Source organism: Eurypyga helias, unplaced genomic scaffold (assembly GCF_000690775.1).
Source record: "Eurypyga helias isolate BGI_N326 unplaced genomic scaffold, ASM69077v1 scaffold18049, whole genome shotgun sequence".
NCBI classification, from domain to species: domain Eukaryota; kingdom Metazoa; phylum Chordata; class Aves; order Eurypygiformes; family Eurypygidae; genus Eurypyga; species Eurypyga helias.
In genome coordinates this window covers 3,090-27,229 of record NW_010270350.1, presented here as the reverse complement: position 1 = coordinate 27,229, position 24,140 = coordinate 3,090, and the positions used below count along the sequence as shown (strand labels likewise).

Here is a 24,140-nt window from a genome sequence, read left to right as displayed (position 1 = left end):
CAGGTTTTCAGTGTGCAAACACCTTCCTCCTATGCTGAAACACTAGCGATGCTCAGACCTGTTGCTCGGGATGTCTCGGTTAAGCCGTGTTCAAAGTAGGGATAACTCTACTGCACAGACTGCTGTGGTACTTTGAGACCTGTTGATGGAAAGGAGGTTATTCCACCATGATGGATGATGGGAGTCCTGGTGGAAAGCCCCACGTACAAGGTCTGAACAACCAGCAAATACCAGGACGAAATTAACTCTGTAAAGGGCCCTTTTTTTAACTCAATCTACAAAATGGGCTGCCCAGGGAGGTGGTGGAATCACCGTCCCTGGAGGGATTTTAGAGATGGGAGGATGAGGCACTTAAGGACATGCTTTAGCGGTGGTTTTGGCACTGTTGGGTTAACAGTTGGACTTGATGATCTTAAAGGTCTTTTGCAACCTAAAGTTTCTATAAATTCTTTGTGGTTTAGTTGCAGTTTGTCAGGGTCCTGCCTCTTGCAACAGGGGTCACTACTTCCATACAATGCTAGAGCTGTTTTTTTCCTATTTTTACTCTGAGTAGAAAGTTGTTTTTCTAACGTGCTGTGACTCTGCTTGCTTCCCCACCCTTAGACTCCATCTGCACACTTCAAAATAGTAGGAGGAAGAGGGCAGAGAAAGAACAAAGGCTCATAATACATATGGAAGGAAACTAGGGAAATTCAGGAGGAAATGGACAGTGAGAAATACAAAAAGATCCAGCTGCGCTGAATGCATGGGGCGTGAGTGCGCAGGGATGCTTTCTGCTGGGTATTCAGAGCTCAGGACCTGCATTGTGGAGCTGAACTTTCCCTTGAGTCAGTGACCTATTCAGACACCTAACAATGTCCATTATGTACAGTCAGCTTGTTTGTGCCCGGTGCTGGGGTTTCTTACCCTTCTTTCGTGTACAATAAAACAATATCCTGCTGGCAAAGTAGCCAGGCCCAGCCAGGTTTTGCTGTGCGAGTGCTTGACCATCAGCTTTCAGCAAGCGTCTTGTTGCTTAAAGGTTTAAGAACGTGAGCTATGATGACAAGATGCTCAAGGAGAGTATCTGGTGATGAAAACATTGTTCTTGGCTGACTGATAGCAAATGTCTCTTTTCCTCCAAGGATGGGGACAAAAAAAGAGGTAGCAACAGGTGGGTCGCTGCATCTCTGGACTTGTGGAGATTAAACTGGCAGCCCAAAGAGGTAAGTCTGGAACGGTGCTCAAGCTTGGTGGCACCAGGGGACCAGCCTGTCAGTGATGCTAGTGCATCTCAGCAGGGCGAGAGCAGTGCAGAGGCCAAGCCCCGGGAGCTGGGGAGAACACCTTGCTGTGCAGAGGCAAGCGGTGCTGCTGCCGAGTAGGTAGGGCTGTCGGCCTGCGTGAGAGCTCTGCCTAGATGTGTTGTGCAGCTGCAGAGAAACCAGCTGTCCCAGGTTTAACGTGCGAGGGGATCCCCCCGAGGCTTTGTACGCTCTCTGCGGAGCTCAGGGCGGCAGCTGCAGAAGCGCCTGAGCGTGCTCCGTGGCAGAGATATCCTCTGCGACCTTGGACAGGCCAAGGCCTTAGCCCTGTTACTTAGATACAGCTCCCACCTCCCTACGGAATACAGCACCCGTGGTGGTCGGATCACGTGGTGGCCCTGATTAACGTGAGAGTACAGCTTTTGGGTTAGAAAGAATCGTGTACGATACGACTTGACGTCAGCCCGTAGCTTTCTGTGCGAGGACGTGTCTCTCGGTGGAGGGAGGTGCTCTTCACCAGCCCACCACTGCTGTACGCAGTGGCTGAAAGAGCTGGAGCTAGAAGGAAGGTACGCATTTTGTGGTGAGAGCAATTTGGGCAGCGGAGCAAGTCTGTGCAGGCGATGGGGCTTTCTCCTCCTATTTCAAGAGAGAAAGCGTTCTGGCAACTTGCTTGTTCCATCTTACACCCTTTTTTTTAACCACTGCTCGTTCAGTCAGAGCCACTTAACAGCTTTTAAGACCTTTCTTTAGGGGGGCAAAACGAATTCTGTGCGTTCAGGGAAGCGTCTGTCATCATGCAGAGCAGAAACTGCAGTTAAGGCAGTCCCCGGGATGTGTGGGAGAGCCCCGGTTTTGTGCTGCCACTGTAGTGGCTCCTCGGAGAACAGAGCGGGCTGTGAAAGGTGAAGAAGGTGGTTTAGCACCATTGCCCTGCATCTAGAGAAATGAAGTGGTGCCTCTTTGAAGCCTCGAACGTGTGCGCCAGCACGTGACACACCAGGAGGGTTTTTATTCGTGGTTATTCTCAGGAAATTGTGTTGCTTTGTACGCTGAGCCCTTTCAAGTGCCTGAAGTTTGGCACCCCAAAAGCTGGGCTTTAGCAGGCGCTTCTGGAAGGCGTCAGCCTGAGCTGTATTTTCCTGACTCAGATCCTTGCAAAAAGAACTGAGGAATGGAGTATTTAAATAGGAAAAAAACCCTAACAGCTACAGTGCAGTGAGATAATGTCAATCCTGTCATTGCATTTAATATTCACTGCCAGGCACAGCGATCAAACTTCATCAGTTTTAAGTTAAGCAATCCTTAGTCCTAGTCAGCTTCTGTCTGTGTACATGAAAGGGATCACTGAGCCCTCAGCTGCTAAAAGCATCTCTCCATGACTTATATTCCACTAGGTATTTAAAGATTAAGTCAGGGCATAGAGGATGAAAGGGTTTTTTCTTTATCTTTTAATAAGAAACTTGTATTTGCAGATATGAAAAAGACCAAAGACTGAAGCCCTCTAACATCCTCCTCCTTTCCCCATTGTTTCCTCCGAGTGGGGTGGGGGTAGGGGAGCACGTGGAGATCCTACAGGGAATAAAACCATGTCCCTCTTGGTCTGCTGCTTACCACAGCCCTGCCCTAGTTCCCAAAATTGATGGGTAAGGATGTGCCGTGCTGGAGTTCTCATGACATAGCCTTGCTTGCAATGCAGAGGACCGAGCAATGTATGTGGGAATTAAATATATGGGGCTTTGTAGGCTCTAAATGTGAACAACAAAGGGGAGGGTGATCCCTTCTCTGTGCCTGTGCTGCGAGAAGCTTTAGAAGGTTCCTGTAGTCGCTTACTGTGGCTGTCGCCACTATCAAACCCTTTTTGTGGAAAGGATGTCTTCATTAGCTGTGTGGTGCTCCAGCCCCTCAAACAAAAAATAACCATCCTTGAGTTCTCCAGAAAGTTATCTGGCAAAATTGGGGAGGATCGGATTAACATTGTCCTAAACAAACAAAAAGAAAGAAGCAGAGGAGGATAGTTTGGAGAAGGGCTTCCAGCTGTTTATATTTTAAAGTGAGGGAAGGGGGGAGAAAAGCATGGATCCCAGTGTAAAACAAACCCGGCAGCTTTCACGTCCCCTTCAAGGCGGACACAGAGATGCTCCCCTTGCTGTAGCCGCACGATCACAGGAATGAGCAGCACAGGCTGCATTCACACCAGCGTGCGCTCGGGAGAAGCCTGTGAACGGTTCCCACGTGGCCTTCTGAGCAGCCTGAAACAGATTTCACATCCTGCTGTGTTCATCCTTATGCCAGCAGGTTGGAACAAGCGATGGAGTTGCCTCCAGGGAGTTTGCTGGTGAGCTGGTTGTGCGTGGCATCGCAGGCTTAACTGATGTCTGGGGGTGCTTGTGTTGTTGACGGCTTAACCAGACAGAGAAAGCTCTGCCCTTGTGATCAGGGGGTGTGGGAGAAGCTGGGCACACCAGATCCGGCATCATGACCATCAGGTGCATGGAGGGTGAGGGAGGGCACGAGGAGCTTCTGCCCAAATGGAGGCAGCGTGTCTCTGCGACAGAGGGCGGTTCAGGTGCCAAGCAGCCCGGGCACAGCACTGCTCTAGCGGATGCTGGGTGAATCTCTGCATGCTCCCAGCCAGCTTGGGTTTTCCACATGGGTCTGGGTGCAGCCACGCTGTGAGGAGCCCCCCGGTTTTATTTGTGGAAACCCTGTGGCTAAAAGTACCCTTTGTTTGTACACAACCTGTATGTGCAGCTTGGCTCAGAAAGCCTGACGGGGCTGTGGAAGTGCCAGTAACTCAGGTGCGTGCCTAATCCAGATCAGGGATTTTCGTTGCCTTGCTTTGATTCCTTTGCTTTTTTAGCTTATCCAGTTATAACAGCCTTAGGGCCTGAAGGCAAGAAGTGCAAGAGGAGGTGATCCTGGAGCCGGTACACATAAGCTCTCCTTAGCACTGCCTCCAAGTTCACTGTGAGACTTGACTTCGTCTCTCCACACTGATGTTCTCTCCCCCAGGTCGTGCCTCATTCTCACCCGTGGGGTGCTGAGGGGCCGTGTCTGACCTCCTCTGAAGTGCAGCATCATTCCTTCTGATGGTTCTCCTGAGAGTTAATACCACTGGGTCATCTTTCCTGGTATAAACCAGCATCACCTGTAACTTTGGTCCCTTATCTGTCCGTATCCCAGCAGTCCTTTCCTCTGGAGTTTGAAAGAAGTGCTTGGGGCTTCACGCCTTCATCTCGCCCAAATGTGCGAGGTCAGGAAGCCAGCAGGGAAATTCTGCCTCAGACTCACAATGCAGAGGAACAGGTAAAACAAACACTTGCCTTCTGAAGTGGTTACTTGGGATTGTACTGCCTGCTCCATTCTCCACGGAGCTGAAGGCAGCAGGGTCTGCTGGGGTAAGCATCACCCCACCTGGGAGAGGTTTCTGTAGGATTTTGCTATGAGGGAGAAGAAAACCAAAGGGGTTTTTTTTTGTTCATAAGAATCCTGCTTCTAAGCTGTGCCTTTAGGCATATATTAAAGTGGTAAGAGCTGTCACTTTTTCTTCCATGAGAATTTATTCTTCTTGTTGCTGCATTCAAGCGAGGGTATATTGTGAAAAACGATTGTCCCTAGTGACAGCTCCACTCCGCAGCCTTTTGCCGTTCAGAATTGGCCTTTTTTAGCTCTGCTGCTGAAAAAGGGCGTTCGGGCAGTCTTGCTTTGCTTTTGTTACCTCTGTGCAGAGTCAGCGTGGCGATGGCAAGAGGAGAAAAGTATGCTTCGATGTCCCCTGGCACGTTGTCACCAGGCTGGCTATCAGGCTTTGGGCACCTTTGTGTTCTCCCTGGTTTTCAAGGCAGGAGAGTGAATCAGAGTCCCCGAGGTGGGTTTCAGCTTGTGGGGATCTTTGCGGTAACCCACAAGCTGGGAGGAACCTTGATTTGCTGTGCAGACCCTTCCGTGTCGCCTCCGCTGTGTGCCTGAGTTGTGTGTGTTGCATCGGAGGAGTTTTTGGGAGATCTCTGGGGTTACTGCTCTGCCGGTATTGACAGTTCTCACACCCTGCTTTTGCTCTTTCTCAGAGGACTCCATGGTATCCCTGTTTTTCTGCAGCATGACATTGCGCTGCCCCTCCTCCAGCACAGAGGATGTTAGAGGGTTGTGGACCCGGGCACACCATGGCCATTCAGAGTCCATGGGCAGTTTAAGCCTTTAGTCTCTTTGCTGAAGCCCTTAGAAAAGGGACTTGGTGAAGAGCGCTGACTTGGTGGCATGAACCTTTCCATCGGACTCTCCAGGCTGGGCTGTGGGCAACAGCTCTCCTCTTAACCCGTTGGCACAAGCCTCATGTGTGACTCGCGGCTTGCAACATCTGATTAATGGTGAGAGGGGGCGACGCCAGCTTTGAATGAACCGCCAAGTCTTAAAATACTTGGCAATTTTTCCTCCTAATGCTCAAGGCCCAGGGAAGAGGGATCAGGTAAGGATCTCAGCTTTCAGAAAAGGAGAAGAAAGCTGCTGCCTCTGATGGCTGGAAGGAAAGGACAGCCGCTCCGGCTGGCTTAACCGAAGGTTTACAAACCAGGAGGCAAATTAAACCTGTTCCTGATTTTCTTATGTTCCTGCAATGCCTAGCATTTGAGCTGGCTCTGGCTGGAGCGGGTGTGTGGCCGACTCATGGCTTTTGAATACGGGGCTTGGCTGCTCTGGAGAAGAGCTCCCATGTGCTCTCGGTTACGCCGATGTCCGTGTGCCTGTGAAATGTGGGAGGATGCTGTGGTGCACAGTGCCCTTGGTACCTGCACGGGGTTGGGTGGAGGCAGCCTGCCCTCCTCAGTCATTTGGCTGGTGCTGATCCATCAACGCCATGCCAACCTGCCTTCAGTTAGCTGTCTCCTTTTCCCAGATGTGTGACAGAGCATGTAGCGTTTAGGCACTTGGATCCACAAAGGGAGTTGCTGTTTTAATGATGATTACAACTAATGAGACAGTGCTTTGTACTGGAAAAGTTGAGGGGGTTTTTTTGGCTTTGGAGTCCATCCAGTCCTTCTATAGTCTAAAAAAAATCGCTAAGTATCAGGAATATTACTGTCCTGGTTGGGATAAAAGTGGGTGACTTTTAGATGCATCCCAGTCTTGCCAGTTAAGGATGGACTGACAGGGTGGATCAGCTGGCTTGATTTAATAGCAGAAGCAGAGGGAAGCTGATGGGGGTGCATTTTTTTTGTCTGCAGTGAACTCTGGCTCAGAAGAGCACATCTCTGCTAATTGACTATTAGACGAGATTGCTTGCTGAGGTACGCTGTCTGGCCGTTCAGTCCGTAAGGAATAAGTCTCTGATCAGCTGCACAGAGGGCTCTTAAATATAATCTGCCTAATGACTGGAGGGCTTTGACCTTCTGGTATTAAGGCGCTGATGTTTTGGGTTACAAATCAAATCTTCAGGGTGGGGGACCGAGCAGGGGTGGGGTTTTTTTCTGAAATGGTAATATTCCCAACAACAAAGGCTGCTTTTTATTCTCGAAGCGAGACTTGGAAGCACCACAGAGTCAGTCTAGAGATAAGTCTGTCTTAGCTCGAGATTTCTAGGATTGCACACATGTTAGCGCACGCCTGGACCACCGGTTAGACACCTACCTGGCCACAGGGCCTTTGTCCCAGTTGCTGTGCATGCAAATAATGCGTGTTTGCGTGTGTTTACCCAGTTTGGAAAAAATCTGAACCCTGAGGGATTCGAGCTTTATGAAACGCTGAGAGCCAGCTAAAGCAACGCTTACTGCTGGCTCCGCAGCGATGCCGTTTGCAGGCACGGATCCTGCGGCTCCGGGAGGGTTTTGGAGCCGAAGTACTCTGTGTTTGAGGAAGGACGGTTAGCCGCGTTGCTTAGCAAGGATTCCCGCTGCCATTTTAAAGAGCTCTGCTGACAGACTCCAGAGGGAATCCCAACCCAGGCCTGAAAGATAGCAGCAGCTTGGGGTCAGAGTCAGAAAGGGCTGGGCGGAAGGAGGGGCTAGCAGTGAGCAGAGGCAGGCTTGCTTTCCCTCTTCAAATCCTGCTCCGTTTGTTTGGCTAGGCCAGCCCCAGCACCATCCCCTGCAAGCATGGATGCGGGCAAGGAACGATACCTGTTGTGGGTGGCTCAGGGTACATTTTTTCCGGTCCCGTCCTCCACCCCAGTTGGTTGGTACACGTGATCCTAAAGCATTAATACTACGTGGCGATCGATGCAGCATGCTAGGAATGGGAAGGGGAACGAGACTCGTGCTCTGCTGCTTTGGGGTAAACGCTGCAGGAGCGGTTGGTATTTCACTGCCGATACTAAGCCTGGATGAGGGGAGGGAAGGGAGAATGGCTGATGAGGGAACGCCAGCCTCTGAGAAACGCCCAAGCCAAGAGAGACCCCGCAGTAATTTTGTAAATCACAGGCAGGTTTTCAGCCTTCCCAGCAATGTGCGCTTCCAAATGGGAACCATCAAATGGCCTAATTACTGAGCCAGCAGATTAATCCATAAATTGAGGTAGGCTTAGAATAGCCACTGGAGTGTTGAGTAAATGGTATCTCGTTCAGTGCTCTCCATCTCTCGTTATTCTGACCTGACACAGAACGCAGCTTCTTGTTTGTGTGGCACTAAAATACACCGTGGGAAGGCTGTTTGTAGGGTCTTCCTGACCCGTCACGCAGCGCGTATCTCTGGGAGAGGGGGCTTCTGTGTGCAGCAGCGCAGCAAAGTGGGAGACTCTGGGTCATGAGTGGTGCCTAGAGCCTCAAAATCCAGCCTGACATGTTTGCCCTGCCTATCTCTTCCTTTCTTGCTCTAGACACTTGTAATCAGATAATATTGTAGGTTTGTTGTATTGCTCATAATAAAAGCTCAAAGCACGGGTCAGCAATGTGAGCGGTGTATTCCTGTTCTAACCTGATGTGAAAATAAAGCTGCTCTCTGCTGCACGTCCCAGTGAGATGAGTCAAGCGCCACCCCTTTCTAAGGTGACATTACAGGATGCCTGTCTGCAGACTTTGGCCTTTTATTTGGGAGGGGAGAGAGGTGGTTTCCTTTGCAGCAGCAAGGGCAAAATAGGCTTTTAATACAGCTTAAATTCTGCAGCTGCAGGCAAACATAAAAAAAGAAGTGCTGGCACTCTGTCCTCAAGGAGATGAGCCTTTTCCAGCTCTCTGCCGTGACCCAGGAATGCGAGCCATCCCTTCTGGTCTCTTTCTCCTTTGTGCCACTTTCTTGGATGAGAATAATGGGAGAGTTTCTTCCCTTGGCAAGGCTTTACCCTGCTTGAGCTCTACTGCTCGCAGAGGTGGTTCAGGATGGGAGTGGAAGGAAAAGAGTTTCAGGAGAAGTGTTACAGCAGCGACATTCTGGAGGGGGCTGTCACTTTTTGTTGGGTATGAATCGACTCTTCAAATCTCTGATTATAGATCCTGAAGAGAACTAGAAATCAGAAGCCAAGAGATAAGAAAAGGAGGAACAACTTTATATATGATAACAATAAGCCTCTCCACCAAGGTGCGCATGTGCCTCAGAACTGCTGGAGATCTGTGAGCAGGTCTGCTGAAATGCCAGATTACAGGCCAGATATGGACGAGAACACTTTACCCAGATATCACTGTGATCCTGGCAGATAAGGGAATTTTTTTCCTCCTGCAGAAAGCTTCCTGTGTTGTGCTGGTCTCTGGGATGTTCTGCGTGACCTTCTTGCTATTTCCAGAGCCTGGTCCTGGCGCTGGAGAGCCTTGTAGTGTGGTTTGGAGTCAGGAGGGTTCTCAGCACCTGGCTGGTCCAGCTTCCTGATGAGCACAGGCTGCTTTAGGTGGCCTTCAGTAAAGTTGTTATCCCTGCTTTTCCCTTGTTATCCCTTCCTCTCTTCTCCTTTCAAATGTATTTTTCTCCCTCTTTGCTATCAGTAGCTGCTGAAATGCATCAGAATTGCTTGCAGGTAGATTCTCCAGGGCAAACCACTGGAAACCATCAAACATTTTGGAGCAGCTTGAGGCATCTGGTTGGACAGGAGAGGACTCTGAGTACACAAGTGCTGTGGTGAGACTCAATCTCCTCTCTCTTGCCGAGGAATCTTCTTCAGGAACCATGCGCGGGCAGGGTGGTGGAGAACCTGTCTCTAGCAGCGTGGGTCATTGGGTAGTGCGTGCTGTGAAGGCTTTCCCTAGTCCTCATCTGGGACTTGCACCAAGAAACTGGTGCTGGGAAAACAGAATCTGAAGCAAAGAGAGGGAAATTTTCACCAGGAGATCTGATTTGTAATTGAAAAACTGAAAAAACCCAAACAAAACCAGGTAGAGGGGTGAGAAGGGTTTACAGGATTGCTCACAGGTCGGGTCAGAGGGAACTTAGCTGGCTTGGGGCAAAGCACAGACACGGCTGAAGATCGGGCTGTGCAGAGACACGAAAAAGGAGTACGGCCAGGAGAAGTCATGAATTGCTGTGGCAGGGTGCAAGGGCAGGGGTTTTGTAGGTTTGATGTGTGAAGGTCAGGAGCGGCTGCTTGGGGGCCCAGCGTGAGCTCCGGCCTTTGCTGGGGCCGTGGCGTTTCCCCGCGAGCGCTTGCGGCTGAACAACAGCCTGCATTTCTGAAAGAGGCATCTACTCGCAATGGAAAGACTTAACAATTTGGGATCCACCACATCCTTTGGGAAGCTGTTCCCATGGTTAATGCATTTACCACGTAAGTGTTAACGTTCCCTGAAGGAGTTTGAGTCCTCAGCTGGCAGCCTGCCTGCCTTGCTCAGCACTGCTACATAGCTCTCTGCCTTCTGAGACAGAACTCCCCCTACAAAGGGACTAAAGGACCTGCCCGGGGTCATCCAGGCTGGCTGGGAGAGCCGGGACCTGCACCTCCCTCCAACCAAGCGTACGGGAGCGAGTTTTGGGAAGCATTTGTCTGTTCATTCATCAGGAGCCCGCTGATCTTGTCTCCTCTCTGGATGATGTATGCCTTGCTTTGCCCTCAGCAGCTGGTAGGTCACGCAGGATTTGAGAAACGGCTCTGGCGCTGTACCAAGCAGAGGCTGTGGGACACTCACCAGCGAATTCCAGAGATGATGTGTCACGAAAACCCCAGCCCTGCCACCCCTCTCTGCATGGGGCTGCTGAAGGGAGTGGGAGCCTTGCCGGGATGTGGTCCCCACGTTCAGCGAGGGCTGCGGCTTCCCAGCAGCTTTTGGTAGGTGGATGTTAGCTGCACGATCTGTTTGGGAGCCTCCTGCTTTGCGTGGGTGGGAGGGAAGCCTTGCTCTTACCCCTCTGCCTGCCTCCAGCTGGAAGATGACAACTGAGCTTGCGGCTGGGAGAAGTCAGCTGTTTCCATATTCTTCCTTTGGGGATTTGAAATCTATTTCCAGTGAGGTGGGTCCCTGGGAAGAGGAAGAGCTGCTCTTGTAAGTGGCTGCTGCCAGAGCTGGAAGGCACTCGAGGTAGCCTTGCCAGCCTCAGGCATGCAAAACACTTTGGTCAAGCCCTGGAAAAAAACCCCCATGGGATAATCTTAGTTTCTTCTCTTGCAAACATCTTGGGCTCTGCGCAGTCCTCTGGTTTGCTGCCGAGCTGCTTCTGCAGCCCACCTGCCTTAGGTAGCTGTGGTTGAGAAGAAAAGTGCATCCTTCCGTCGGTTAACGTTTTATCGCCTGCTTTCTCATGGGTTGGACTTCAGGTTTCATAGGCAAACATCTTTACAGCTTTCAGGGTATTTCCCTCCTGTCCTTACCCCCTGAAACACCCCCTTTGATCTGGATTGCTTGGCCAGCTCTTAATCTGTGCTGGGACAGTTTCGTGGAAGGGAGGGTAATTATGATGGATACCCCAGTGATGTTACCCTTCCCAAAAGCAATTAAATGTGCTCAAACCCTCATTCTTGTTTTATGGCGGCTTGTAGCAGCACCCAAATATTTATTGTCCCCCGTAGTCCCACATGCTGCCAGGACAGGCTTTCCACTGGAAGGTAATGGATGATATTCCTGCTATTTATCACCTCGCATGACACTGCACAGCAACTTCTCCGCTGGGCTATGGCTTGTTGCTCATCATAGTGATGCTTTTGCGCTAGGGAGCCCTGACTCTCCTTCACCTGGACTTCATTTCCTGGGAACTTTCCCTTGTCCTTTGAGCTTTGCAGACATTGGCCAGTGGAAGTCAGCCTATTTGTTTTAATCAGAACCATTCTTAAAGCTGTCAGATTAATTGCTGGCGTTCTCACCTCGTTTTGATCAAAGCCTGGCATTGATCTGATAGAGTGGGAAGCTAATCGGGGCTGTCTACGGATCACAGGGATAGAGCCGGGGTCCCTGCGTTGCTGGGGGGGTGACACTGGGGGTTGTTTTCTCAAGGCTGAGGGTGGTTGGGGTGTTAGATCCTCCTTGCGTGGCACGCCGCGCTGTCAAGAGCAACCCGGGCTCACGCCAGCTGCTCCACCATCCGCACTCATTCACTTTGAAATCCCTTTAGCACTGGAACAATTCCATTAGCAGTACTTCTTAGGCGTCATTTGGAGCGGTTTCTCCGCCGATTAAAACGGAGCCCGCGCGCCAGTCTGGAGGGCTCGTCATCACCAGGACGTTCCCCGAGTACCTCGGGGCTGCTTGCAACTGAGATCTTGAACAAAAGATCCGCTGTTAGACAAAGGAGGAAGGAGCGAGCCTCTCAAGAGGAAGAATTTCTCTTCTGTTTGCCAGCATTTTTTTTTTCTAGCTGTTCTTTTTTTAAGGATTGGTCACCAATTAATCCATGTCATTTTGCAGACAAAGCCGTCAACGTTTTTAAGGTTGCACGGTGAAATAACTTCAGTGCTGTTGGTTCTAGCAGCTCTAAATGTTCTCAAACAAATGCCTTTTAAGATAAAAATGGTCTGTGCTTGGTCCCAGCCCAGAGCTGTGGTCGTTATTGTTTTATTTGAAACGTCTCAACTGAACCCAGGGAAGTCAGTGAGAGCTGCAAGTGTTGGAAAGTCAACTCGCACTTATTTCCATGGCTAAATATGGGCGTAATCCAGGGTGTTACTCCAAACTGCTCTGGCGTGTGTGACCCGAGCTGCAGTCCAGCAAGCACGCCGTGTGCCGCAGCTGCCGACTCGCAGGAGCCTTCGAGGCATCAACCCGGTAGATGCGGGTACCAAAAGCATCATGCCTTCTCACTTTTGCCTTTTGCTCTTTCCTGCTGTTGGGGTGTGAAGTGCCTCCCAGCCACGCTGGAGTGCAAGCTCGCTGGAAAGTTGTCTGTGTGTGTGTTTTTGCTGATTTCTGTGCATTGGATCAGAAATGAGAATAGAAGAGGCAGGACACCTTCCCAACCCCGACAGTTATGCTTTAGAAAAGGCATTTCTTGCCAGTTCCTATTGCCAGTGCTATGATACCAAAATAAATGTAGCCAACCGCCTTGGAGTGGGGTGGGTGTACCGGTTCTGTGCTGGTGTGGCAAAATCCATCTGAAAGTGGCACATTTATTATCCCAAAACGCTTACAGAACTTAAGAGCAACCTAAAATATATACGAGCAACATGCACAGTATTTTTCAATGAAAAGAATACATGTAAGCGGTGCTGTGCAGGTTCCAACGAGCCCACGTGGGAACAGCCTGGGGAGTTCTGGTGCATATACATGGCCCTTCAATGGCAGGAGCAGGTCTGGTTTGTGTTGTGCCAATGCCCGGGGTAAAGGAGAGCTCGGGTGTGGAGTTGCTGCAGCTTCCAGCTGGGAAGGCGCAGCTCTGTCAGTGCTTGGCTGCAGCTGCAGTGCTGAGCAGGGTTAACAGGGGTGTAGCATTGGCTGCAGACCAGGCCCTGCCTTACCGGTCCTTACCCATCGGCCGAGCATCAGCCAGGCCTGGTTAGCGCCGGGTTGGCATTGTTAACGTCTTCATAGTATCAGAAGTCATTTGAATGCTACAGCTCTTTCAATTAAGCTCCTGTGGAGCTCCATACGCAGATATTGTAGTGTAATTGGCTGGCCCGCTGCAAATGCACGGGGAGAGTCTGCTACTGAAACAGGCTCTGTCTGTGCTCCGGGCTGGAAAGGAGCCAGAGCGAGCCGTGGGCTCCACACAATGTCACACTGATTAGGAGGGTGCGGGATTTTGGTTCTGCCAGTACAGCCTGGAGGGCAGCTGCAATTGTACTGGTACAGAGGGGCCTTATGCCACTCTGACTTGTCCCTGGCTCTGGGGGTGGGTGGTGCTGCTGCTGGGAGTACCTGTATCCCGCAGTAACAGCCCGTGCCCGGCCTGCGCTGCCCGGCCCTGCAAGCACAACCTTGTTTTGTTGACAACCACCCCATAGTAACTCTGCCTAAGAGGCCCAAGCAAAATATTTAGCTTCCTCTGGCTGTTCGGAAGCAGGTTCTCTGTGGCAGCAGGCCCTTCACAAAGGGTTCGGTCCTGCGCAGGAAGCCCTGGTCCATTCCCTAATGAGCCCTTCCTGCCGATAAGGGGACTGGCAGGTCAGGGGCTCTGCCCGGGCCAGCCACCTCCCTGCAAACTGATGTGCTTCTTGATGAGCACGTCCTCCAAAGCCTGGAACGTGAGGCTCCAGCCTGTGCTTCCTGACCAGGCCCTTCAGAGAGGTGGGTGCTATGGGATGGGACCTGCTTGAGGAAAGCACCCTTGTTACTGCTGCTGCTCTCTGCCGTTCCTGAGCCAGAGCATCCCGTCTGTCCCCTGCTTAATGAATTTGCCTCTTGGTGCATGTGGAGACCCGACTCTGTTTTATTCCTGGAAGAAGTGTATTTGGGTATGCTGTATTACTGTGTATTTACACCTGAGTCATTCCCCAGTTTGGGGAGCAGACTGCAGAATAAGATTAATAAGAATAAGCACATCTGTGCCGTCTTGTTTTGGAGCAAACTTAGGTCTCTTTTTTCAGCCTTGCACTTTGGTAAGGCCTATCCAGCACGATTCATGATGTGGAGATGACCACAAAGCATTAGTATATCTCAGAGAGCGCACCACAAAATAAGTCTGCAACCGGGATCTCCGCTGGCACCCCAGGGCATGGTGCTCTGCAAGCCCCTTCACCACCTGCCACATCGGTTTTGCTGTGTGTGAGCTGGTGACGCTCGATTTCCCTCCTGAAGGTGAGGTGCGCTCTGGCAGAGCGAAGCAGCGTTGTGTAACTTGCCGAGTGCCACAAAAACTCACTGCACTGGATTAATAACAAATCCAGTAATGAACCAGTAGCTGGAATAGCAGAGCATTGCCCTTTGGTGAGCCCTTGCTCACTGCTGCTGGGAAGTGGGAATGATATCTCCTTTTCCCCTGTGACAAATCGCTGTCCCCCACTGGCTATATTTAGACACAAACACATCCAGCATCAGCTGTGCCTGTGACAAGCTCTGCCGGCAGCAGTCCTCGCCGAGGCAGCAGCGTGCGTGCATTTAGTCTGTCACATCTGCCCTTGCCTCTCCACGCTGATGGAAACCGCGTCATCTCAGCCAAGCTTCGCTGCCGGGGTGTAGCGCTCCGGCTGGCTTGGCCTGGCAGCGCCTTTTATCTCCGTCTTACAGTCTTTTCCACGTAGATCCCAGCTGTGGGAAGCAGAGCCATCACTGTCGCTTCTTGGGACGTTACACCTTCTCTTCCGTATGCGTCTGACACTGCTTATTTTACCAGCAGCTCTGCTTTGTGCTGTCATCCTGGATTGCCTCAGCTCAGCAGAGTTGGTGTCAAAGACTTCCTACGAGTGGAAGAGAGCTGTGAACATTGGTGTTTATGTAGGACTCTTCACCGTGAGGCCGTCCTGAGGTCTCGGGAAGTGTGGGGTGACATTGGAAACCAGAAAGGACCTGGAGCTCGGCTTAGCTCTTCAGATTTCGCTGGTTTGCACTGCAACAGCATTGATGGCAGAGCAGCCTGGGGTTAACGTGTGCTGGCACACCTGGACAAAAGCCTGAACAAAAGAGTTAACTCCTGCTGTGGGCTGGAGTTAAAACGTGCTTTGTGCTGGCCCTGCTGGAGCCAGGCCGGCCGCCTTCTGCAGGGGTGGTTGGACTTGGGCATTGGCACCGGGAGCTGCCCTCTGTGCAGCAGGTACGGGATCACTGTGCCAGGATTGCAGGCAGGGCAATCGTGTTTTCCCAGTGTACTTGCCTCTTTTGCGACCTTTGGACATAGCTGCCCACCCTGCTGTGCGCCATGGCACCACCAAATGGGTTTTGCCCCGGTCGTGACTGCTTTTCCCAGTGGTTTGGTGCGTGTCGCTCCTCGGAGTGCAGGAAGCTTTATGGTCATCGCAGCAGAGACGGGTTTTATAACCCAGCTTTAGGAATTACTGCTACCCCTAGAGCATTTCAGGCAGGTTCTTTGGCTCAGTTCGTGCGTGCTTCAGGGTATAAATGCTGAGTATCTGCTACCAGCTCAGCAAGCAGAGCATATGGACAGGCAGGACTGCCCGAGTTGGCAGCACGTCCCTCAGCCTGCGCTGCCCTGGCTGGGCAGTGGGACTCAGGCTGTCCTCTCCCTGCCAGCCTGCTCCGTGTTTGCTCACTCCTGGATGCTGCCATCCAAACAGGATCATCACCGCCCTGCCAGCCCTCCAGCAGCATCCACCCTGCCTTTTATCTTCATTTCCTCCTCACTTGTTTTTGGGTTTTCCCACCTGGGATTTAAATGTTTGTTTGTTTGGCATGGGGGAGGCTTTCTTGTTTGTTTTTTTAAATACCTGTTGTGACAGGCAGGACTGAGCGTGAGCTACTCTCTGCAATCCCTCCGAGCACCCGTTCTGGAAATGCTGCTGAGTGGGGGGAAAAAGAAACGCAGTTGGGTTTCCATGGGGAGATTTTTCTGTCCTCTACCAGTTACAGAGGGTGAGGGATGGGAAGAGCTGCTTGGTTTTAGGATCTGAAGAGGAAGACCTGTTTTATCATTCTGGAGAAGGTTCCTGCAAGCTGGCAATACCATGCACCATTGTTTTGCTGCCGCCTGCTCCGTCCCACTGGACCACCCTGACCTTGCGGAGCCGATGGCACCGCGCTTCCCTTCCTGCCATGTGCCCCTCTTCCTCCCTGCCAGCGTTTTGCTCCGCTGTCGAGGAAGACGGTCTGGTGAGGCTGGGAGCGATGGCAGGGCTGGCACCTGGGCCACCAGCCATCCTCCTCGTGCGACGGCTCCCGCACACCCACGCACATTCGTGTTTGAAGGGAGGACACTGGGGCGGGTGATCCGTGGTGCACTGGGCAGGAACCTTCCACGTTATGAAAATGAAGGTATTTACTGGCTGCATTGGTTGCCCAGCTGTGGTTAGTTTGTATGAGAACCATTTCCTGCCACTAAGGAAACTATTCACAGCAGTGCGTGGCAGGAATAGATAGTGCTATTTACAAATCCTGCTGCTCTTCTCTTTGCCGAGCAGCAGTTTCTCACCCACGTCCCTGCCAGCCAAGCGCTTGGGGACAGGAGCAGAGCTGCCATCGTTGTGCTGCGAATGAATATCGCAGGCTGCAGCGGGGGCAGGAGCTGGGCAGGAGAGGGGCTGCAGGAGAGCGGAGCCTTGATGATGACCGTGGTGCTTTAAGGGCTGCGCGGGCCGAGATGCCGCTGTTCTGCACGCGGTGGTGTTTGCTCGCCAGCATCCTGTTCTGACTGCGGGATCGAGGGGCTGCTTGGCGTTGCAGGCAGCCACCAGGCAAGTGCTTCGGGTTATGGCCTGCACTTGAGTTGGGTTCTTCTGCTTGAACGTGTGCAAAGGCATTCAGCCCTGCTGAAAGACCTGCGAGCAGAGGTCTCCTGCTTGTCATCTTGTGCCGGAAGACAAGCGCCTTCATCCGTTGCAGTGTGCTCACCTAACACACAACAGAAACTACCCACCCCGGTTCTGAACCTTCCCTCAGAGTGGATTTCTTAGGTCGCAGGTGGAAGCAGCCTGTTTTAACAGTAAAGGTGATTGCTTTGATAATCTGTGTACGAAGACTGGGCAGGAGATACTGGTTCTTTCCTCGCAAGATTTCCTTCCATGCAATCAGGTCATCCAGATGTATTTCTGCAAATGAAAGTTGTTCTGCAGTGCCTCATGGAGAGTCACCAGATGTTCTGGATGTATGGTGGAAGGTGATTGAGTGCCCAGCCCCAAATTGTCTCTGCTGTGGGAGGTGCAAAAGCCTGCAATGAGGCCAGAGAAGATGTCCCAACTCTGCTGTCTTGCCTTTTTCACCATACAGCTGATGCCTTCGTAGAATCACAGACTCACAGAACAGTTTGGGTTGGAAGGGATGGAAGACCATCCAGTTCCAACCCCCCTGCCATGGGCAGGGACACCTTCCACCAGACCAGGTTGCTCAAAGCCTCATTCAGCCTGGCCTTGGACACTTCCAGGGATGGGGCATCCACAGCTTCTCTGGGCAACCTGTCCCAGTGCCTCACCACTCTCTCCAGGAAGAATTTCTTCCTGATATCTAATCTAAATCTACCCTTTTTCAATTTAAACCCTGTCCTGTCACTACAGGCTCTTGTAAACAGTCCCCCTCCAGCATCGTCTGAAAAAATGTGCTTCTCTGTCCATGTCTTGCAGCAGCCACTGTGTCACAAGATCCTTCTCAACAAAATAGATTACTAGCCACTCTGTTTAACGGGGGCAGGGGCGCTGGATTTCATTAGGGGAGGGAAAACGAGCATCCCGCTCGTGATCTGCGTACATCGGCGGCTGTCCTTTTAACTGCCGTTTGCTCACACTGTTTCCCCCAAACGCGACATAACAAGAAGTGGTGTGGGGAGTGTTGGGGTGATAGCTAAGCATCAGTAACATCCTGGTTTGTGTTCAACATTTGCTTCTTACAAATCAAGCTCTTCTTAAAAGTGTTGGTAGAAGACAGAAGTAGGACCGTCCTGCTACAGCGGTTGTTGCCAGCCACAGTGAGGAAGAGGACAGAGCAGCAGTGCAGGGTCTGCAATCCGCACGCTCCCGTAGGGCCAGCGAAGGATTTGTGATCCCCGAGGCTGGAGCTGGGGACGCTGCTGGCTCCTTGATCAGCACGTGGGTAGGTGTCTTTCGGGCAGCCTTCGTTTACCGGAGCCAGACGGCACAAACTGTCACAGCTCCTGCAGCCTGACCTTGCTGGTCCCTGCCTACTCCTGGCCTTTGCTTGATCTGCTTTGGCCAACTGGTGCTGGTTCAGCTGCTAAACTGTCTCCATTGGTGTTTCACGAAGGCGGGAGGTACTTTCCCCCGTGTTACTCTTCAACAGCTGCAGCACGGGTGCTGTGAATAGGAGAAGCTGGTTTGGAAAAACATCTGAGATCTGCTTTGTCGAGGGAAACGTGAGGGCAAACAGGAGGAACAGCGCAGAAGGACCAGGGCAAAGCTCTGCCTTGGGGTTGCAGTCATCATCCGCACCAGTCGAGGAAGGAAGTAACTGCCTTGGCAGCAGCGGAGCAGACAAAAATCTCAGTGAATCACAGGCTCGACGTGAGTCAACGCTGTCACACGGCTGTGAAAAAGGCACACGTCATAGGAGGCCGTGTAAGGAGTTGCATGCTTCGCCAGGCATCTGAAGTATTCCTCCTGCTCCCGGTGCCGGTAAAGCCGTGGCTGGAGCCCTTTCTTTCCCGTTTTGGATGCTGCGTTTTGAGGAAGATGTGGGCCAATAGCAGAAAGTCTGGGGAGAGTGGTCAGAGGGCTGGAAACCGTGAGGAATGAGAAGCGCTTGAAAGGACTCGGGATTGTTTAGTCTAGGAAAGAGCATGCTGAGTGGGGGGGGGCATGGATATGAAAAGCTTTCAAAGACATAAAAGGCTGCTGCGTAAAGTGAGGGAATGATCTGTTCTTAGAGCTACTAGGAAGAAGATAACAAGTCATAGGCTGAGCAAGGACATGTAGTCATTGGGGAAAACTTAGAGAAGTGAAAGGCTGGTGAGGTACCGAAACCTCTAGTGAGTGTGGGGGTGGTGTCAGGAGGCCCTGAGAGCACCCATCCCTGGGTAGGAGGGAGAGGAACTCATCGGGCTCAGGCTGGCAGGGTGCACTACGAGCCCTTCCTAGCCCTGTTAACCACTTGAAAGTTATTTTATAAAGCTTATGATGAAGCCTGCCTCTTTGGAAGCAGGCACGCATTTCCCAGACGCTGCCAACCTTCGTGTTACAGGACAGCAAGGACTACGTGTGACAGTGCCACTTTAGCACTGGTGTAGCAGCAATTCTCCGAGGTCCTGGCCGGGCTGCGGGCTCATGCTGAGGTGAGAGGAAGCCTGGTCGGTGAGGACAGGAATACAGAGCGTGTTGGCCCGTGGTGGGACAGCAAGGAAGCCCTTGGCTTGCTGTCTGTCCCTGTGTGTGACAGTGCCGGGTGATGCACAGGCACGGTCCCTGTCCTGGAGACACTAGATGGGTGCAAGGGAATCCTCCCGCCAAGGCAGAGCTCGCCAGCGTGTTTATTTCCTGGTTCGGGGGCTGACTGGGGCCATGATTTTTAATTGTGGAAAGTAAGAGCGTGTCTTTGTGTCCTAAATAGGCGATTGTCCTGGTTCTCATCCCCAGGATCCATTATGTCTTAGCAAATTACTTTCTCTCTTTTAAATGCCTTAGTGATTAAAGATGCCACAGCAGATACCCTTAATGAGTACAAAAAGGGTAATAATTCCTCTTGTTGGCACTGAATGCAATTAATCAGGCCCCTTTACTTGCTTTTTAAACAGATGAGGCATTTAAGGCCAAGCAAGTTTTTAATTGGACTTTAATGTCTCTCATTTACTTCATTTTGGCACCGGCATAGGAATTCCCACCCCCAGGTTCACTCTTGGATTTATTCAGGGTGATGAAAGGCTCAGCGCGGGGCGAAGACTCAGCAGCAGACTCAAACACGTCCTTCGGCCCGCGCCTCGGTCTCATTGTCTGGCACAGGCTTGGTCCCTCTGCAAGCAGCACAGAATTGTCCAGGCAGGAGCAGAGCCAGGTCATCCAGCCCAGAGCCAGCCTCCAGCACGGGGCCGACACCGGATATTTGCAGTAATTTTGGAGCAGTCGCCAACACAAGGGTGCAACACAGCCTGCCCTGTTTCCATAGGTTCCCTTGCCTTGAGGGGACCGCTGACTTGGAGGTATTCTTCAAAGTCCAGAAAGCCAACCGTATCCTGGGCTGTATCCAGAGCAGCGTGGCCAACAGGGCGAGGGAGGGGATTCTCCCCCTCTACTCTGCTCTCCTGAGACCCCACCTGGAGTGCTGCATCCAGCTGTGGGGCTCCCAACATAAGTTGAGTGCTCTTGGACGGGTGAGATGGCTGTTAAGCCATCAGGGTTCTTATCCCAGAAAGCACTTTGGAGACATGTAGGGACAAGGGGCAACACCCTCCGTTTCTGCAACCCTGCTTCTCCCACTTCAAAGGCAGGCAGAACTGTACACACAAGTGTGTCTGGAAAGTGAAGTGCAGTTAGAGAAGTGTGTTACTGAATACCCTGTGTTAATTTAAACACCTTCTGCCTGCCAGGCGCGGGGGAGAGGAGCGTTGCCAGCTGGAGCAGACTTCCCTAGACACTTCTCTACATCTGTCTCGGGGCATCTTTACTTTCAGTCCCCTGCTAAAACCCAAGGCCTCCCCGCACAGTGCAAGAAACTGCTGCGCACGAGTCCCAGGCTCCGCTTTCCAGGCAGCTGCTCAGCAGGGACTGCCACGGGGAATGCTTGCCCAAGCTTTTGTTTGGTTTTGCCTTCTTCCTTGTCATATATCTCCCTTCCTCCCCCTCCCTCACAACCTGAACACGCATCCAAATCTGGGTTTGGTGGCTGTGCAAGGCTCACGTGTCGTCCTGGGAAGCCAGATGTGGGAACCGAATCTCTCCAGTTTTATCTTGTGCCAAGAACATCTTTGCACACCGTGCCCCTCGCACCACTTGCCTGGTACCCGCAGACACGGATACTTGGAGCCACCGTGTCTTGAAAAATAAGGGCTGAGCGAGGATCAAGGTTTTATTGTGCGGTCGTGATGTGAAGGGGCTGTAGGCATCTTGGTGAGACGTTCAGGGGTAAAGGTGAACCAGAGAGCATCCAGCTGGCTCCGTGTCCCCGCAGAGTGAGAAGTGCTGGCTGCTGGCCATTCTCCGGCAGTGGGCAGGGACAGAATGAAATAAGAGGGCCAGGCCCTAGGACACTGCTGCTCCTCTGGGCAGGCAGTATGAGGAAGGGCAGGAAGCTTTGCCCAGTGGCTGTGGAGCCGGCCAAAATGCCCTTAATCCAGGGTTTGTCGCCCTGGTATATCTATATCAGGAAGCTGCAATCCCAAGTGATCATGGCCAGCCATTCCTGCACTGAGAATCTTCTGGCTGAGGCTTACAGAGATGTCATTTTCTTTCATTTAATTCCATATAAACTGCAGGATTATTTTCCTTTAGAGGCTTGCAAATTACAGAAGCATAAACCACACTAATGATCCGATAAGGACAGCTTTGGATGCGTTCCCAAGAACGGCTACCCCTGGGCAGGAGGTGCTGGGAAGAGAGTCCTGTTGGAGAGCAGTCTGCCACGCTCACCTGGCTGCCTTCCTTGGGGCACCCCCTTCCCAAATTCCTCCATCTCACAGGAACGAGAATCATTTCCTCTCCAGCGTCTTGCAGAGGCAAAGGCCCTGCAGACCCGAAGTTATCTCTGGAATGTGTGTAAACATGGAGTTCAATGGGATGCTGTTTGCCCCCCTCTCCTGGGGGAGTTAAGAAGGGGCTAATAGGAGTTTGTTTGATGGGTTCCTAGCCCTGAGAATTGTCTTCCTCAGAGGGCGACCCGGCTGACCCGAGTCCCTGTGTGTGCGTTTCCCAGCGTAAAGGGGAGATTCGGGGCCCTGCCATGCGGGTGGGATTTCAGAACAAGGAGATGAAAGACCAACATGGTCTTCCTGGGGCCTGAGAGGTGGTGTAGGATCGCTGTGTGCATGAACTGGGACTCAACGTGTCGCGGGGTGAGGTAACTAGTGGTGATGCTCGGACAGAGACGGATTTGGGATCGGAAGGGTGGGGGTGACACGCGGTTGTGGTGGCCCCGTCTTCAAAGGCCGTTGAGACGTAAGCAGGGGGATAAAACCTTAGAAATGACATACAGGCTGGGTTAAAATGCATTTCAGTGAGAGGCATAAAGGGCTCCATCTGTTTGTCAAAAAAATAATTGAGATGTGAGTTGGTTACGGCGTACGAGGACGTTACTAATGAGACCAGCCTGGGCACCAAAGCACTGTCAGATTTAGAATAAGCAGCGGCAGCCGGAACCTAAAGCTCGAGCAAATCAAGTTGGAAACAGGCGTGTTGACGACAACGAAATGGTTAATTCCTGGATGTGTTGTCGGCGCTGGTGACGCACTGAGGCTGGATCCCTTCCAGAAAACAACACTTTAAACTGAAGACAAAGAACCGGGCTTAGCACGGAGGTGATCAGTGGAATGGCTTGGCCTGGTATATACAAGGGGTCAAACGAGATGATTTAATGATCTCTTTTGGCCTGAAAGCTTTCTGTTCTCTTGAGAAGATAAATGAAAAAGCCCTTTCACAAAAAGCGAGCACTTGAGATATGTGTGTAATGAACTCTGCTGCTTCCAGGGGAACGGCGGAGCGGGATCTGCAGGAAGCGTGACCTTGCTGCCTGCAGGCCGCCTGGAGCTGGTGGCCATCTGCTTAGCGGAGGTGGCCCGCCACCGTCAAGGCCACCGCTCTCCTGCGTGATGTTTATCAGCTCCGTTTTTAATTGCTCACTGACGCTCTCTCCCTGCATTTAAGTAACGCATTGCTCCCTTATCTCCATCAGGGTGAAGAGGCCAAGTGGCATGAGCAGCCTCCTGGGGAAGATTGGCTCCAAAAAGCAGAAGATGAGCACACTGGAGAAATCTAAACTGGACTGGGAGAACTTCAAGGAGGAGGAGGGGATTGTGGAGGAGCTGGCGATCCATAACCGAGGGAAAGACGGGTAAGAGGGACTTAACCTGGTGGTAGTCCAGCATTTCCTATATGTGTAGGAGCCTCATCGCTTGCTACAGTGAGAGTTCAGCACACCCATGGGATTTCTGAACGGTTTATCCTAGGGATATATAGTTGTAGGCATCCCAGGAAAGACAGGTAAGCCCACAAGTACCTATCTCTCTCTGCTAACAACCTCGTGAGTTCTTCAAGCCCAACTCAGGTCGAGTCTGGCCGTGCTTTATCTTCTCTCCCGCTGGTGGCACGAGAGCGATGTGAACTGCTCTAACGCAGCACTCCCATGGGGAAACACAATTGCCTTTGCCCTGGTTCGCTTTTCTTTTTTTTTTAAAGTCTCAAATTGGGAGGTATGTTTTTTGTTCCCTTCTTCAAATGACATCTTCCAGCTGCGTCTGTCCTCCCTCCTCCTGCGTAAAGACGTATGCAAACCCACAACAGCTGGCAAGGTGCGTTAAAGATTATGGCAGCACCGGGCGTTGGTTGTGTGCATCAAGCAATGTTCACTCCAATGAAGTTAATGGATGTATCGTAAAAGCAAATGGCAACGCTGTAAATAAAACAGAAAGTTAATAACATGCACCGCAGGGAAGGATAATAAGATCAGAAGCGGCGTTTCCACTACAAGTGCTTTGCTAAGCTCTGGGAAAACGTAACCGGCTTAGTGGACAGCTCATAAAATGTATTTTTATTGTAAGCTGTTCTTTTACTCTGCAGGAAAAACTCAGAGCTTCTGCATTCTGACAGATTGGATTTGATATTTCAAATAGATATTTTATAACTGCTCCGTTTTTGCAGTTTGGCCTTGCACTCTTCCCCAATGCCCCTTCCCCATCCGCTCTGCCCGGAGCTGCTTCTGGGCACTAGCCCTTGAACGAGTGGAGCGATTCAGCAGGGGTGCTGGAGGGGGCAGGTGTTCCTCCGAGATCCCTGAAATCCAAGGAGGTGAGCAATTTACAGTGCCTGCACGTGCGGCAGAGCACGCCTGCAGCAGATCATCGCCGATGCTGCCCGGGGCACGGT

The 24,140-nt window shown here is 51.7% G+C and overlaps 1 protein-coding gene across 1 annotated transcript in view; it reads left to right on the top strand.

Annotated features, from left to right (window-relative positions):
- Positions 1–23,109, top strand: part of CFDP1 (craniofacial development protein 1) — a gene marked incomplete at both ends in the record, with an annotated part of 57,612 nt that extends 34,503 nt beyond the window's left edge. Inside the window, one exon of the mRNA XM_010158424.1 lies at positions 22,951–23,109. Within this exon, the coding sequence (XP_010156726.1) occupies positions 22,951–23,109 (159 nt within the window). The remainder of the gene's footprint in view (positions 1–22,950) is intronic.
- Between the last annotated feature and the right edge of the window lie 1,031 nt (positions 23,110–24,140).